The sequence below is a fragment of the Athene noctua genome, chromosome 1 (assembly GCF_965140245.1).
Source record: "Athene noctua chromosome 1, bAthNoc1.hap1.1, whole genome shotgun sequence".
Lineage (NCBI taxonomy): Eukaryota > Metazoa > Chordata > Aves > Strigiformes > Strigidae > Athene > Athene noctua.
Window position 1 is genome coordinate 220,412,012 of NC_134037.1, and position 15,271 is coordinate 220,427,282.

The window sequence follows — 15,271 nt, forward strand, 5'->3', positions numbered from 1 at the left end:
ACACATAGAATGATAATTTTAGTCCTGTCATATGCAATTGCTATCATTTTTACCTCACTCTCTCGGAATTAGGAAAAAAAAAAAAAACAACAGAAAACTGAAGCTTACCTGGAGCAGAGGAAGTATTGCTATGCTTCAGACTGCTGTTTGGAAAATGAAGAAAAGTGTATCTAGGAATCAAAAGCTGGATCTAGCTCAGTATTACTTAGTAAATAATTATTGTTCATGTCCAGGTAGGAACAGTGAATCAGTTGAAGAGATACTGTCAATAAAAAAGGAGGTAAGAAAGAGGAGCTTCCTCTTAAATGAAATCTGAGCAATATTGTCAATATACAGTCACTTAAAAAGTAACATCTGTATTTATGTTATATCTATAGAAATGTACCATATGCAGAAAAAGTACTTTAAAATATTGAGACCTTTCCTATAGTCTAAATAGATGGTGGAGTGGAATATATAATTAGACTGTGTTCTTGGAAGATGGGGCTTATTTTCATACAATTAAATATGGCAAGTCATCTGTTTCACCATTACATGCTACGGTACTCACACATGATGGTTCTATTTTTATTATTACACCAATGTAACTATACTAGAGCAAGGGTATCTAGCCCATTAAATATCAGTGCTGTTAATTAAGATGTATTTATTGCTGTTTTAGAATATTTTTAATACCTGTTTGGTAGAACAAATGACATCAAATGACAAACTACAGAGATCAAGGCTGATAAGAAACTAAACTTTTTTCCACCTGACATGAATTTCCTTCACAGAAAGTAGGACATAGTCTGATGCTAACTCATGTATATTTTTAAAATTTCTATGAGCCAGAATAGTTGCAAGGAATGTGGCATGAAACACATGGTCCAAGAAAAACAATATAAAAAAGCTGAAACATGCATTAATTTGAACATTCTGAATAACACGTTCTTTAACTGCCCAGATTATAAATGCGTACAATATGATAGTGTTTATTTACCTTCTAAAATTCAAATATATGTTAGTAAAATCATTGCATGCATTACTTCCACACATTTTATTCACATGACAGATCTAAAAATTATTTTATGAAGCATAAGATCATTTGACAGGTATAAAAAAAACAGTTAGAAACAAAACAGTTGTTTGTGTTTATGGTAAAAAGGGCATTATTATGGTGAAAACAACTTTCTTCAAAGAAAGGCTCCCCTAAGGATTATTTTGAATAATTCTAGAAAAACGCTACGGTGATGTTTTCTTCTGCAGTTTCTTGTACCATACTGGTGCCTCTTTATTTGTCTGTAAAATAAAGAACATTTAATTGTGAGTTTAATTGTAAGTCAGAACAAAAACATGCAATCTACACTGAAGTCTCTTTCCTTCCTATGTAGTTCACAGTGATAAGTGAGTTATTTGATTCAATGTAAATAAATTAAAAACAAGACTATGCATTTAAGGTTATTATTACTACATATTTGTATTAAAACCTCCTTATTTCTAGGTTATAAAAAGCAGATTATACAGTAAGAAGTAAATGATTGTTTCAAAATGTCTATTACAATGAAAACATGCCTCAACTGTGCCATAAATAGGTTTAATTTGTAATAGCATCATCTGACTTTCCCAGCTGAAAAGGGGATGGAACTTAGAAAAGAGATCTTAGGTGTGCTATAATTGACCAACCTTTTATGCAGAAATATAGTTCTTATAAAAATATGATTAAAAATAAAAGAATTCAGCAGTTTTCTGACAGCGTAGAAAGTATTTTAAAGCAGAGAATTATCTGTGAGCAACTTTTCCTTGCCCTCAGAATCCTATGGGCTACTGCTACACAGTCAGAATTGCTTAACATTCTTGTGGCAAATTCAGTGGTTGTATACAGAAATAAAACTAAAGGAGTAGGGGTGGAACAAGGTGAGGACTATTCGGCTTTCAGGGCTGGGTATAATCTCTTGTGTTATTGAGTACTGTCTCTTTCATCTGTTGTCCCTAAATTTGTCCCGTTGTCTGCTCTTTATTCATTCTTTCCTCCAAGACTTAATAACCATTCAATTTTAAAATTGACTTTATTCAGCTGTCCTTGTGGTGGAAGTTCTCATCACATCTTAATCTCCATCTTTCTTTCGCTTTGTAACTGAAATCCTCAAAAATACATCTGCTCTATTTATGCAAGCTTTTAACATTCTAGAAATTGACCCAAACTGGCAGGACTTTCACTGGACTACTTTCTTTACTCATCTATGAAGAAGCCCTGCCATATGCCCATTTTCAGTTCCCTTCTCCAAAGTCTGAAAAGAGTAGAATTTTTCCAAGAGAAATTGGTCACAATTTATAAATGTAAAAGATTATTTCTAGATTCCTATACCATTTCTGTATCCCTAAGTAAACCAAGACAGATTAAATAATGAAACCCTGGATCACCCACACAACATAAAGATTAGCTCACATTTTGTCTCTGTTTTGGATCACTGAATAGCTCCATCAAAGTCAAAGTTTGGGCAGTATGATTTAGCACTACTGAAAGGACTGTGGATGAGGCAACACTGGGTATGACTGTGTTTAGTCTCATAACACTATCCAAGCAAATTTTAAACCCCTAAAATCCCCAAATGCCCTCATATTACATCTAAGAGATGCAACCATTTCCTACATTTTGTACTATAAAAACAGTATCTGATGTGCTGCAATACAAACCTCATATTGTTTAAGACACTGAAAATTAAAGTCTCCACCAGGAAAAAAAATAACTGAAAAAAAATTATATAGATATATATTTGGACTGAAATAGTACATAAGCTATGCAGTGTAGATACAATCAGTCTACCCTAGAGAAAGGTAGCCTGAAGTGCAACTAAGAGTCATGATTTGTTTTGTGATTCAGCATTGCAACTTGGCTCTCTTAAATTTATCAGTTCAGGCACAGTCATAGTCAGACAGTTCTAAACCGTTTTCATGAAGCTTTCAAATACTAGAGGCACTAAATATGAAGCACACCACTTGAAGTATTTAAATCCAAGCATTTAGTTTCTAAAGGAATCAAACAGGGTTTTATAATATCAGGTATCCTTAGTAACAGAAGTGATATCAATACTAGGCATGGGGTTTTTTTACATTTAGATATATAAACATATTAATATACATATATACATGAATGTAACTATACATAACTACACCTATTTCCTCACTTCTGCTCTTCAGTATATATAAACACACACACATTCAACTCATACATGATCAGGGTAGATTTAAAATTGTATATATGGTCTTTGGCTATTAAAATTTTGCTAACCACTCAATATTATAATGGCATTAAAAAAACCCCTAACTAGTCTGCTGTGACCTTAAAATGTAGAAATTACCAAATAGGTAAATAACATCATAAACTTTAATTTATCTCCTCAACATTGACACTTCCATGAAGACCTGCAAATATTCAGCTGAATTAATTATATATCTCCTTGAAGAATAAACCCACATTTTTCTTTTTAAAAAAGTGAGGAGAATTATCAAAAAGCTTATGGCACTTACTCTTATTATAGTACTTACAAATAACGTTGGCTTAGGTGTAAATACATTTTCTTCTTCATGTTCTGGCAGCTGTTTTACTGAGGGGCTTGATTTGCTTTTTGCAGTTGCACTTTTTACATCAGTGTGAGACTGAGGTAAAGTTTGTTCATAGCGTTTACCATGTAGACTAATTAGAATCTGTTTCATTGTGGCTAGTTCCTATAAAACCACAAAAGAACAATGCTAAGTTATTAAGTAAAATTACATTTGAACCTATTAAATATTTATTTGTTAATAATAAATTTTTATTCACCAAACTAAATGTGTAAGTGGATAAGTAAATCTAACAAGCATGAACATATAGTTGACATAATTAATAAGATTACTAATTGGTCACTAGTAAAAGTAAGAAAATAAAAAAGACACAGGATTTATATAACTCAAATTTTGTATTGCTTAAAGGCTGTAAAAAAGAACATTTACTGTGTAATAAGGAACCCACTATCTCTTTTAACTTAAGCTTCCATTTAATTTAAAAGAATTTTTCTGAATTTGTTTTGTCAGGTTGAAGGTGTTCACAAATCTAATTTGAATAACTGTGACAAATTGTACTTTCAAGTGCTACATCTTGCACAGATGTCTTATAAATACATTACTAGAAATATGTGTCGTTATATCTAGATCATAAAAGAAAACTCAGTAAAAAAACCTTAAGAGGACCTACAGTAAAAATGGGATCAGAGCAGAAAAGAAATTTTGTGAGAAATGAAAATTCCAACATGGGAAATGAAAAACAAGAGCATATAGAAATGCAGACTTTTTTGATGTTCTAATAATTTGCTTTGTAAACAATTTGGATTAATTAAAAAGTAACATTTTCTTACTACTTAGCTGAACAAACCAGATTATTCAAAATGTAGAGTAGAGCAAGAAAAGGAAAAACATAGTATTTTGTGACTTTAACTGGACTTCTTTTGTCATCTTGCATCATCTACTGCCCAACATTCTCTCCCCCTACATGTAATAGGTGTAATTACTATAAAGTAAGTTACAGAATTTAAAGCATTATTTATTATTATTGTTTAGAACATTTATTATTGCACAACTGTAACAGCAAGGTCAGTAGAAAAGCCTTTCAAAGTAAACTTAAACACCAATTTACGTTTCTTTAAACTATAAATGTTTTTGTTTGCTTGCTTTTTACAAATGCTGTTGTCTTCAATAAGCAATACCGTTAATACAGCAACATTCTATATAATTAACATTCTATCTTATCTTTCAGCCAGAACAGGGTAACTTGTATTTATAGCTGAATGACAAACATTTGTTATTATACCTATTTCTTAATACTTGCCATAAAATTACATTGATGCACACTCTATTTTCATTGCATTATTAGTAACAAGTTAAAAAAACCCCTCAGCCTTTTAAAACATTCCTGCCATATACCTTCTTTGTCCACTGCTGCCTTTAATAAAAGATACAAAGTCAAAAGAATTATGCTGTTGCCTTTAAATTGTCCCACATGAACTCAGTTATATGAATGGGTGTTACACTCCACAGACCAGCTTTACCGAGTGTACAAATTGTTCTTGTATCTCAGTCATTTAATATTAACTATTTGCATAATTCAGCCATGTGTGGTGGCATGTTGAAACAGCATGACTGCAGAGCAGCTGTTTAAAAGGACTGCATAGTTGATGCCAACATGTTTTTCAAAGTTGTAAACTCTGCAAAGATGTTGCCAAAGCAACACATAGACAGAATTTCTTGATGAAAATAACTCAAGCAAGTATACAGCAAATAAATACACCATCACAGGAGATCAAATTGTACATAAACAATGTTTTGACATTATCAAGTGCTGTTCCTATACTTAAACTACATTATTCTGTGGACCAAATAGTTGCATGTTTAAACAAGACAAAACCCAAAAACTATCACACAGATTTATTTCAGAAACAGAGTTGAAACCTGTATGTGTAGGGTCAAATTCTCTTGTGTCAAGATCCACTCGGCAGTCTAAGGTCTGCTCTACCTCACAGAATCTGTCCTGTACTTGTCAGTCTGTTTTCAGACTTGGAATAGGCTCAGAGAGTCAGTTCGCACACGAGCTTTGCCTGTGACAGGAGAATTCCCTACTGTGAAGCTAGGGAAGGAATGACAGGGAGTGGGGATGACAAATTAGCCCACAACAAATAAGATATTTTGGCATTGCAGTCAAATTTATCATGAGAATTTAGCTAAAGTTGCCTTAATGTTTGCTCTAAAATGCTTCCACATTTAGTGAGAAAGACCTTAAACTTGGCAAAATAGCACAGAAAACACTGAATCCAATAGAATCATTGGTATGTGTACTGCTAAACAAGAAAAGAAAATTGTCCCAACACATTTGCAAGAGATTGGCTGTTTTCAACCAAGAAAATACTGAAAACAAAGTTCTACCTTGTACTGCAATAATTTTACCCATCTCTTTAGATTTCTCTGCTCCTTCAGGAGCACAATTTTAATTCTTAGCTTCACTTTTAAATTCTGAATAGTCATCAGCACTACCTGCTGCTGTTAGCATGCTACCATGATTCAATAATATTTTCCAGTTTTAAAACCTGTCAAGTTGGTCTAGAAAGCTAGCAAGGAAAAAGAAGCTTTGGAGATTGTGCTTATCAGAAACATGTGAACTGGTTCCAGTGTGAACAGGACCATGAGAAAAAAGGGGAAAGGAGGTAGATTTCAAAATGGATGGAAAGAATCTTTTGTGTAGAAGGACATGTATTAGTTTCAGGATAAGCTAAGTAAAAGAAGATGTGAAGAGAAACAGATGGTTAAAATTTTTATATCTTTCTACTCTGTCAAGTCCATGGTCTATGTCCAGGCATTGCTGTGCAAATTATTTACTTACAGTATTCACTCCAGTTACTCAGTGCACTGTAGAAACAGTGTTGCTAAAGCTCTACGTGTCCCAGTTTCTCTGTGGAGGTATCTGGTCCTCGCCACACTGGCTCCTGGATGTATAAGCAAGGTGTGCTATACAAGCTGTGTGTCGCTGAGTTGAGGCTTTTAGGTCCGAGGGCTCTGGCGGGCCAGAGAACAATCCTGCTTAGGAGGACTATAAGTACTAAACACCTCTGAGTGGATTCACCCAGCTCCTCTCTGTGCTGGCTTTACAGCTTTGCTCTCACCGTCCCAAACTTTGGGAACACAAGCACCACATTCCCTGCTTACACTGTGAGGATGTGGCAGTGCAGATACATGGAAAACAATGCAGTTAGCAAGAAAAGGTGGGTTAAGATGGAACAGGGAAAAAAATTAAAGTATGCAGGTGGCATAAAACCACTGTTTATGTTCAATGAGGGTCACCCAACAAGCAAGTATCAGGATTATACTCTATTATTAAATATTTTGAAAGTCTGTCCACAGAAACCTGATGAATTTTTGTTAAGGATGCTAACCTGCTCTGTCTACCAGCACAAATACCAAAAAACAAAGTAATGAACTGTGTGACACATTAAGTGGGATTTAACTTAAGCTTATAACACCTAAATTTATGTATCTAAACTTAAGTATCTACACATGAGCTGGGAATCTAATTTTCCATTACAGACAGTACTCATTCAGAAGTGGATGCCTATTGTCTACTGAATTGTGTTGTAACAACACTAGCCATATTGACCAGGCTGCTATTGACTATAAAGCAAAGTAAGATGCTTACCTCACTGCAGACACCTCCATTAGATACCTAAATGTAGCTGTCATAAGCTGAATCCATTTCTCACCTCACTCTCCTTATCATTTACTTTTCTCAGCCTTCTACTTCACCTAAACCAGCTTTCATCCCGAATAGCCAATGTGCAATCATGCCCTTGTACACATATCTGTAGTATGAAATTGCTGTGTTAAAAAGAATTGCATTTTTAGAACGGGCATTTACACCACAGATAGCCCACTCTTCTTAAACATACCTGGGATCATACTTTAGAACAATCTAACATCCTGTATTCCACTTACTTACGCACATTAATTCACATTTAATGAAGATTACTTGAACTATAAAACAATCACTTAAAATTCTGCATACATAACCAGAAGGTAGTTGGAATTCAAAATAAATTATTAGAATGAATGGACTGAGAACAATGGGAGCTATGTAGCAGGAGGTGAAGTAAGGTAACATGTAATGAAGTGTAAATAGTATCAGAACAACTTCCTTGCTTATTTCCATTTAATTTGGTACTGTGATGTCCAACAACCTTAGTTAAAAATAGCAAAAGCAATTTTGTGTGCCAATACACAGGGAAGGCAATATTTAGGTACAAAAGATAGGCACCAATCTTTTCCATTATGTTAATTAATGAATATGTTTTTTGTTTGGGGATTTTCCCTAATTCTACCTTGTTAATTTATTAGGCTGAAAGCTATCAGTGCTGTTGCTATGGAACTCTGATTCTGGTACATCATATTTAAATCATCAAGCTTTGAAACAGTGTTAAAGGAACCAAACCAAAGAAGTGTCAGTAATATTTAAACGGTAAAGTGAAAAAAGGCAAAATAATTGGATGCTATCTGCTCATATTTTAGAAGAATCTGAGATTCTTATGATGATGTTTGATCTTGAAGAAAGTAAAAATAAATTATATTTTATCTAAAACTGTTTTTACCTGTTTATTATGGATAATTAAAATAGTACCTAGAAAAATGCAGACTAAAGATAAGTTTGGGAATATGAAGGATCAAATTTCATTCCTTCAACTTAGCAATGCAACTAGAAGACAGAGACAAGCAAATGCAAAAATAAGGCATGCAGCAATATAAAATATAAATGTATTTTGAGTTACAGACACTACAAAGGGATCTCTAACATTGTTTTTGTTGTCATTGATACATGCTCAAAAATACATGTACCAGAAAAGCATCTTAGGTTTTCCTAATTCAGTACTACAAATTCAAAATTAGTGTAATATTAAATATTATAACAAAATCATAGCTTACATAATAAAAGAAAAGGAATTGCTTGATATGAAAAATGATTGAGGCATAAAAAGGAATGGTGTTTTATCAAGTAAATAATTGATGAAGTATATGAAAAAATTGCCTATATTAAGCACAATTGGTATTTACCAAGATAGTAATTCCATTTCTTTTCAGTGGATTGTCAACAAGTATAAAGATTTTTCTTTTTACTATCTCTGTCATGTAACTATAACCAAAGCAAGAAAGAATCCTCCCTGTGCACTCAAAAGCTTACAAAGGCACTTCACGATACATATGTGTGTCTATAATTATAATAAATATGTAAATTACATACGCAGTTAAAACTATATATATTTATATATCATGCTCTGGAAGCAGATGCAAAATAACAGTCTCAAGAAAAAGCAACTGGCTTACAGGAATCGGTTACATAAATGTCAATTCTTCTGTTCTTATGGCAGGGATGTCTTGCACCTTCAAACAATCTTCCTACAACAATCTTAAAAAGAAACTTTACATAGATCAAACAGAACAGCTGGAAGTGATCAGTAGGAAGAGGTATCTACCTTTCCAGCCTGAAGATAATTAATTCTGATGGTAAATTTAATGTTTTTTCATATCACTAAAATAATCACAGAAGAAGCCAATGTGTGTCAGGTCCATCTGGCTGCTTCCTCATCCAGCAAAGCCCATGGTTACTGTACCCAGACAAATACTGTCTAAAGCAAAAGTGACCCTAACAACAGCATGCACAGTCACCTAAACCTTTACCATGACAAATGGTATTCTAATTTTAGCTTTACATATAGAATTAATGATTGAAAACTTCACCTTGGATTAGAATTCCATTTTGAAGCAGAGAACTTGTATTATGGAAGCTGAACAAGAAATTTATCTCCTAGAAAATGTATCAGGTTCTGGCAGAATCAGTGAATTTTGATGACTGACAAGTGTTCCCAGAGAAGAAAATAGCATAAATTCCCAGTAAAAGGATGTAAACACAGAAAAGGCACTAAATACTATGATCTTTAAACAAGAAAATCAATTTCACTGACAAAATCAGAAAAATCAGCTGAAGGAGGTATAAAAACAGAGGTTTGTGTCCCTCAAAGATGCTGATCAAAACTTAAGGTGTCTCAGAATTTGTGAGTCAAGCACTAAGATGATGATTTTAGATGTGTGTCCCTACCCCCAATCTCTAAATCTTCAGTATTGTTAGAGTAAAGTATGTATGTTCAGGACCTCCTTTGGAAAGCTTGTAATCCTCAGTTTAACTGCCATATGGTCCCCATGTGATTAAATTATAACTCAAAATAAAAATATGTATCCAGGCTGGAGAAACTTGAGAGATTACAACAATGTCTTTGGGTCCAAGAACAGTTGACTGTACAGCTCCTGTTGCATAGAGGGGACTGGACGAAAAAACTGCTTCACAAGAGACTTAGTGCACTATACCTCGAGTCTAGAGCCTGGACTCTTCTCAACGTGCGAGCCAAATAGTAGGTGTGAGTTTAGCAGTCTGGTGACTATTCTGGCTATATTAACTTCTAAAATAACAACAACAATAAAACCACTAGCTGTAATTGTTATATATGCAAGTTCGGGAAGACAGCCGTACTGGGATGAAAAACATGTTCATGCTAGGTCAATGCAATCTGTCTTCACATGCACATATCTCCCATTTAGGCAGCTAGTGTAGTCTTCAAACAACAAGTCAGCACAGGGAAAAGAGAGTTCAGAAAATGAGGTTATGGGTATGTTAAAGAATACAGAATTAAAAAACCTAAACCAGTATTTAAGAATGCTGTATCAATTTGGTAGTGCTTTGTAAAGAGCACATTTCAGAAATGATTTCTCAGTCTCTCAAGAACTAAAAGTTCATGTTCAATATGGAAATGATCTTGGGACGATTCAAAGAAAAAAAATATTTTATACTTCCTATAACTCCTTCTTGAGAGAAAGTGTAGGGCAGGGTGGTTCAGAAGGAACTGTCTTCAGAGTTTTCTGTCTCAGGGTGTACTGTAGGGTCAAGCTTGATGGGCCTATAAAGTGATGGTAGAGAAAATACTAAGGATATTGTCCTGTATGAAATCTGTGCATTTTCTTACTTGAATCCCTCTTAGAGCCCTACTGTGATTTTATGTGAAAGTAAAGGTGTGTCAAAAGTAAAGTTGTTATCATTTAACAGCTGATACTAAGATGGAGAGGGATCTTTGTGAGAACTCTGGTTGGAGTTCAGCTTTGGAACATCGGACTGGAAACTTGGTAGGACTTCCTCACATTGACCTTTAGGTATCTTCGGTAATAATACTTAAAACTAGGTAAACTAGCTTGTCTGATTCTTCTACATACCTGTTGGTGAGAAATTCATAGGTTACAAATTAATTTTGCTGATTTTAGATGAGGATATGGTAAATCACACCATAATAACATCTGTTTTTCTTTTCTGACTACAAATCCTTAGAAGATTTTCAGACGTAGACATCTACACTACACATTTTTAAAATCAGGCAAGATTAATCTCTGCTACTTTGTCACTTGACTTGACAAACAACTTCTCAGATCATCTTTACACTGTTAGTACTCTTTAATAATGCTGGAGTTCACTGGTTAAAATGGAGGCAAACAAACAGAGCCTTCTGTACAGATTGTTGGCATAGAACATCAAGTTACTGACATATTTCTGGAGAACAGACCAGAGGACTGAAATAGAACCTGGTTCCACCTTTCAACATATGCAATGACTTGCATACAGCACTTTGAAGAAGTTTGAGTATGGTGCTCTAACTTAGGAGTGCACTTTGAGAAAGGAAATGTATATATGTCATTAGCAAGGAAAGAGACTTGTGAACAAAACCAGTACCTAGAATGTATCCTCTTTAGAATTACTGACAATTCACATAAAGAATTATTTTAGAACTGTTCTTCACAGGTTTGATTTCTGCCGAACTGCAGAAGGGCTATAGCCTATAACTTGGAATGAATTATTTGTCTCCCTTTTTTGGCTGAAAGTGGAAAAAAGACCAACACTATTAGCACAGAATTAACAACACTGGACATTAATATTAATGATGATAAAGTGTGAAATAGTAGAAAGACACTACAGAAGCTCCATTTTGATGTGAAAGCAAAACAAAGCAAATGATCAGTCAGTCCATTCCACTATTTATGACTGCAGATGGATAGGACGCAGTGGCACAAATGGTGCAAATTCAGCTTCAACAGTGGAACACTCTGGGCTTGTGCCTATCAAGAGTAGAACCTACATGCATAACAGAGCTCAAAGAGGAGTCTAACAACCACCTATGCAATTAAGAAAATATCACAAGTCATGGTTTAATCCCTCGTGTAAGGCAGAGTGTATCTGACAGAGTTGCATCCTCAATTGCAGCTGTATTAAAAATATGAGAAGTCAGCAAGAATTCTGGTGTAAGATTTGCACATATGGTCATCTTAGGCACATGGATACACATTGTAAAGCTGGAAACTGGAAGACAGTATGAAATGTCCTGATCAAACAAATGAACCTGATAACTGAGTGGTGGAAAGATGCCAGACCATACGCAGGACGTTGATAGCTTCTCTGAACTACACTTAATTCAGTTCTCTATATCCCAGTGCATACAAAAACTTAAAATGAACTGACAGATCTGTGACTATATGGATGTACAAACTAATTCCAGTTTTATAAAGTGAATGCATTACAACGGTGGCAACAATAAGGTGTCCCAGTCATTGCAGTGAATGGCTTCTGTCTTTTTAGATACGTAAAAATCTCTGCCTATTTCAGCTGTATCTTAAATTTGTTCTTGAGAGTGAAATCCTGCTAACTCCTTATGAGAAAAGGGGAATAATTTGTCTCATAATTCAGAACTTGCATGTCAAATTCTGTTGGTTTTTTTTTTTCCACTTTTTGTTTTGACAATCAGAAATATATTTGCAATTATAACTGGGACTAAATAATCAAATATTTTCCATTGTGACATTCATTTACTCAAATTCAAGTTTAATAAGAAGAATGCTTTGAGTAAGTTCTACTTTCAGGAAGCAGATGCTAAAAATGTTAATATGTGAAAACAGCCTTATTCACATAAATTATTATTTAGAAGTTCCTGTATTTTCTGAGAGGGTAACATTTTAGATTGATTCTCCCTGTCTTGCGTATTTCTTACAGAGTATTTAAATTCACTTTCCACTTGGTAGTATTCAATTGGTACCATAAAGTGAACAGAAGTAACATTTTTACATAGCTGGATAAGCAGCAGAATGTGATGGAAATATTCATAGCCAACACAGGAAAACTGAATATAACAGAAAATCAGTTAAATATTCTGAAAATCTGAACATTTTCTGATTGTTCAAAAGCCAACAATTTCTTGTTTAAATGTTTATCACCTTATCTGATTTTGTCTCTCTCAAAAACATCTAATTCAAAATACGCATCCCAAGTCCATGCCATAATCCATGAAGAAGTTGCATTTTGCCTATGAAGCTTCCTGTTTTTGAGACAAAAAAAAAAGTATTTATATTTGACTTATATTAACTGACATTACTAAACCCTGTGTTATTATGGTCTCTAAGAGTCTAAAAAAAAATTGCTTAGTAAAAATCACCATTTAGTACATAATTGTTTAGTGTATACCACTGTGAATGAAAAGATAATTCTTTAAAGAATATAAATGAAAACTACTAAGATATTCTGAATAATACAGCTCCAAGAAAAGAATGAATGTACCCAGCTGTTAAGTCCTTCCTCCTCCTAAATTCAGTACTATTTGGAATTCAAGTTTTATTAAAGCTTGACAGCAACAAAATAGATAACAGAACCGAAAGATACTGCTTAGGAGCATATTTTTTCTTGTAAAAAACGAGCCAGAAACTTCTCTGCACTCATTTAGCAATGTAAATGTCACTTTGTTTCTCCAAGCTTTAAGCTGAGAATAGCTCCAGGGCTTACTTGTGATGCAGAAATGTCCCTGTAATCTACTTAGAAAACATGCAGAACATTAATAGAAACTAGAATCTTGGAACATAAACGTAGCATAAGAAAAATGATAATTACTCTGTGGCTTAACATTTAAAACGAGAGCTAAGCATTGTACATCAGCATTTTTTTTATATATAAAACAAGTTACAGCACATAGATGAGCGGGAAGTCATTCACTTTAGAAACACAAATAATTTTGACATTATCATGTACAATCTTTTACAGAGAAAAGAAGGAAAAGAGGCAGAGCTAGAGATTGTTTGAAGGCACCTGTTACCAATCACTTCTTTTCAGTCGTGTCTTCCCAACCCCTGCAGATACCCCTTCCTTCCCCTTTCCCCCAACAAAGCAGTTTTCTTCTTTTATCCACTAAGATTCCATCCCTGATTAAACACGTACTGCCCTCCCCCTTATGACTCCAAAGCTTTTTATGAGCCTCTGAACTTCTCTCTACCTCTGTTTTTTTGCAGATGGCAGCTGTTGCTACTCTCCAGGTTCCTAAATTCAACACATTGGCTTTCTGTCCTAGGTTACTTCTAGTCAATCTTCTTCAGCATAACTTAATTACAGCTAAGGACAGTATTAGCCATACTTTAAAGTATGACTAATAATGAAATGCTGAAAACTCATCTGGAATCCTTAGGGTCATTGCTGAGATGGAATGAAATTGTGGGTGTAGAGAATTTAGCAGTGAGGGGCATTTCCCAAGGGAAATACAAAAGTAAGAAAAATAAGCATGAGAATATAGGAGTAGCTCATCAAAGCAAGGTAAAACACAGATTCTTCAGGAGACCTTGCTTCTCCTCAGAAGAGGGAAGGAAAGATAAAAGCACCTGTCTTTTCTTTCAGCAAATATAATATAAACCCCTACCACATACACAAACTCAGCAAAGTGGGCCAGATGACAGGATAACTATTCAGAAGTAACAGGGTTTTGTGCAGGATACTGACATGAGATGAACATGTACCAGCACAGAGACTAAATTCTCAGACACTGCAAGCATTAAAATTCTGCAACAATGTCACAGAATTGCACATGCTTCTGATAATTCACGTGGCCATGTTTAAAGTCTAACATTCATCAAGATTTATATAAATCCTCAGGAACCTTAGCCTGATCATTTTGCAGAAGCTCTCTGAAAAACTCTTAGAGCCATTAACAAACTATGCATATCCTAATAGGACTAATTAGTAGCTGTTCCTCCTGCTTGATCACGTAGACTCTAATCTTACACACACTTGGAAAACACATTTGGCAACCATTTATTAAAAAACCCAAAGAAGCCTGATCTTCTACATTTTAAAGATAATGAAAAAAATATTTTCTGTTCTTAAATCACCTTTCTCTCTCATTTGTTCTTTTTCTCTGTTCTTACTTATTAGCTACACAATACTACCTTATGTATATCTCCTTTTCTTGCACCCCATCAGATCCTCTGTTTGCTTGGACAAAATAAGCTACACTTCTAATCTCATTCACACTAGAGCTCCAACCTGCTGTGAAATTTCTTCTTCTTTTTTTTTTTCTTCCAGAAAATATATAAAAATATAAAAAATCCATTCTGCAGTTCAAATAAAAAAAAATGATTAGATTCCATTTTTAAGAGACTCACAGAACTTTGGAAAGTGGCTTTTTTCAGATGTGGATTAAAAAATGAATGTAAATGCAAATTCTCAGAATGATATAAAGTAAAAATGTAATTTGTTTGTGAAACTACTTCCAAATTACAATCAGTTCATATATTAGAAGATGACTTAGAGAAAAGAGTTAATTTGTGTCTAGTTAAGAGAAATAAACACTAAGGGCTTTTGAACTGAAATGTGTAAGGA

At 34.2% G+C, this 15,271-nt stretch overlaps 1 protein-coding gene across 3 annotated transcripts in view; it reads right to left on the reverse strand.

Annotated features, from left to right (window-relative positions):
• Positions 1 to 446: 446 nt before the first annotated feature.
• Positions 447 to 15,271, reverse strand: part of PIBF1 (progesterone immunomodulatory binding factor 1) — a 113,605-nt gene continuing 98,780 nt past the window's right edge. For all 3 annotated transcript variants that reach the window (XM_074912128.1, XM_074912113.1, XM_074912117.1), the window contains 2 exons: positions 3,526 to 3,705; positions 447 to 1,278 (listed from right to left, as the gene is read on the reverse strand). In XM_074912128.1, the coding sequence (XP_074768229.1) occupies positions 1,222 to 1,278; positions 3,526 to 3,705 (237 nt within the window). In that variant the 3' untranslated portion in view covers positions 447 to 1,221. The remainder of the gene's footprint in view (positions 1,279 to 3,525; positions 3,706 to 15,271) is intronic.